General features: G+C 35.2%; 1 protein-coding gene across 1 annotated transcript in view; it reads right to left on the reverse strand.

The window, feature by feature from the left end:
• Positions 1-2461: 2461 nt before the first annotated feature.
• Positions 2462-2859, reverse strand: part of LOC135963052 (uncharacterized) — a 1022-nt gene continuing 624 nt past the window's right edge. The window contains exon 2 of the mRNA XM_065514831.1: positions 2462-2821. Coding sequence (XP_065370903.1) covers positions 2462-2821 — 360 coding nt within the window. The remainder of the gene's footprint in view (positions 2822-2859) is intronic.

The following is a 2859-nucleotide window of genomic DNA, read 5'->3' on the forward strand; positions in this document are numbered from 1 at the left end:
GAGGAGAGTTCCACTGAATATGGCTTGTGCCAACTTTGTTGATTAATTGGATCGATTAATTATTTAATTTGAAGATTCCAATAATGTAATTTAAGTACTAAACTTTATCTCAGCGTTTTGGGGTCATTTGGTATCAGGAGATGACTCATATAGTTGAATTTTTACTTAAATACTACTTTCCACTTCTTTCTTTAACTATTTGATTTAAAGATTCCAGAACTGTTGAGCAGTTGAGGAATACTTTATTTTGAAAGGTTTTTGGGTTGGTTAGACGTTGATGAATGGAGACCAGGTTTTGCCATCGTCCGCCACATTTGGGGTCAAGGGAAATCGTCATATGTTAGCTTCATTCGTTAGCTTTATATGGTCATATGTTATCTTGAAAGTCCCGCTGAAGCACACCGTGTGCTCACCACAGCTTATGGTGAATGGTTTGTGCGGTTCACAAGTTGTGATTTTGACATGGAAGACATAGAACGCCCAGGCCAGCTAAACATTTTTGAAGACCAAGAAATGGAGTTATTACTCCATGAAGATTGTTGTCAAACTCAACAAGAGCATGCAAAATCCTAGGGAGCTACTCAAGCAGCAAATCAAAACGTTTGCGAGCAGCAGGATTCATCCGAGAATGGAAAATTGGCTACCATAAGAATTGAAGTCGAGAGACCTTGAAAGAAGATTTTGTATGTCTGAAATGCTGCTTGAACGTTATAAAAGAAAATAATTTTTGCACCGAAACTTTACTTGTGACGAAAAATGGATGCATTACAATAACCCGAAACGTAAGAGATCGCATGTGAAGCTCGAACCAGTCGAATGATTACCAAACCTAAATATGCATGGCGCTAAGGTAATTCTCTATATTTGGTGGGAGCAAAAGGGTTCTAAAATCTGACCAGACCATCACATGGAACCTGTACCGAATCCAACTAATTCATTTGAAGCGAGCATTGGCCGACAAATGTCCATCAAGACAACGTTCGGCCAAATGTTGCAATGCGTTTTAAAAAGTTTTTAGAAAGAAGTGGTTGGGAAGTTTTGACTCACTCGCTTTATAGTCCAGACCGTGACCCGTCCGACTACTATTTGTTTCGATCGATGCAGAACGCTATCTCTGGTATACACTTCACTTTGGAACAGAAAGATTGGAAAAGGTCATAGTTAAAAATGGCCAATACTTTGAATAAATTTATATTGTATAAATGTTTCAAAATAAAAGCGAAAAATTTGAAAATGTCACGCATTTTTAAGTCATACACCCAATATCTACTTTTCCAAGTGTATGGGACCTTGACCTCTCTCGAAAATGTCGCGTGATATCGGTTAGTAAACAGTTTGAAACCGAAACTGTCGAGTCGTTGATAGATCTGATGCAACTCTGTTAGATGATTGTCTTGACAAATGAAAGATCCAAAAGGAATAGTTTTTTAACAAGCCAACATGAATTGGATCTTCTAAAGACCAGGCAACTGAAATTGTGAAGGTTCTTCATGTGTAAGGTAATAATAGGAAACATGTCTTTATGAATAAAATGGGTAACAAGATCGTCAACATCGGCTGTATTGTACGTGTAAAGCTTTATTATTATTTTTTGTCTATTTTGGCCTAGTGTCTCCCCAGTGTGTTCACTTCCTACACTAATTTCGTTAAACTGCAGCTATTTCAATAAAATTTATAGTTTGATAAAGTTATAATGTAATAAAAATGTTTTTAGCTGCAATAAAATTAATTTCACTTTCTAACAAAGAAAAAAAAATAAATTAAAATGATGTTAATATTGTGAGATAAACAAAATCGATTAAAATTAAATATTAAGGCAATAAAATAAACAAATAACAAATTTTATAAAATCTTCTATAAATTAAGAAAATTTCAAAACTAACAAGACAGTTGCGGAAACCAAAATGAAGTTGACAGTTGTAGTAGCAATATGTTTAGGTAAGTTGTAGAATAAAAAAAAGATTATTTTTATTTTTTAAATTTAAATATTTTCAGTATTATGTTTGAACTATGAACTTAGTTCTAGTCAACCTTTAAAACGAATCAAACCCAAGAATTTTATAGCCTATAGTGACGGGATACAGGCACGCCAAGCCTATCCCGCCGAGGATGACTATTACGATGAGGAAGAAGACGAAGAGGAGGAAGATGAATTGCAGCAGTCATTAAATGAACAAAATTATGATGGCAATGCTGGGGGCCAGGGTGAGGGCCAGTATGGTGGCCAAGAGCCCGAAGAAGAAGACGACAATGAAGAAGACGAGGGTGATGAGGAGGCAGAGGGTGACGATGAAGAACGTTTTATGGAAAATAATGCGTTTTTAACAAAAATATTTGATATATTATAAATAGTTAATTAAGTATTTACATTCATTATTTATTCAATACTTTTATACTTAATTTTAAGTTAAATTAAATTATTAATAAATTATTGTTACAAACTAAATGAAAAGCAACTCTGTTAATTTTCTTCACTTTTATATTCAAACTCCTCGACTTGATGTTCATTGTTGCGGGCATAGATTTTTTTACGGAAATTACTGCGATGACGATTTGTTTGTCGGATGGGTGGTTCACTGTAGTCCATGAGTTTGTTAAAGATAGAGGTGGGCGTAACTATTGGACTGCCGGCTGAAGCTTTAACTTTATCTGAAGCAAGAACGGAGGGTTGTTGTTTTGTTTCACTTGGTAGCTTTAGAGGGATCTTTTGTCCACCTATTGTCACAGATATGGGCAAAGAAGAGTGAGTGTTTATCACAATGGGTACGGTGATATAAATGGGCGTGTAAGCTTGCACTGGGCGTGGCTTGATTTCGTCGATCTGAAAACGAAGTAATAATTGAATAAAAATTTAAAAAT

Source organism: Calliphora vicina, unplaced genomic scaffold (genome assembly GCF_958450345.1).
Source record: "Calliphora vicina unplaced genomic scaffold, idCalVici1.1 scaffold_75, whole genome shotgun sequence".
Taxonomy (NCBI): Eukaryota; Metazoa; Arthropoda; class Insecta; order Diptera; family Calliphoridae; genus Calliphora; species Calliphora vicina.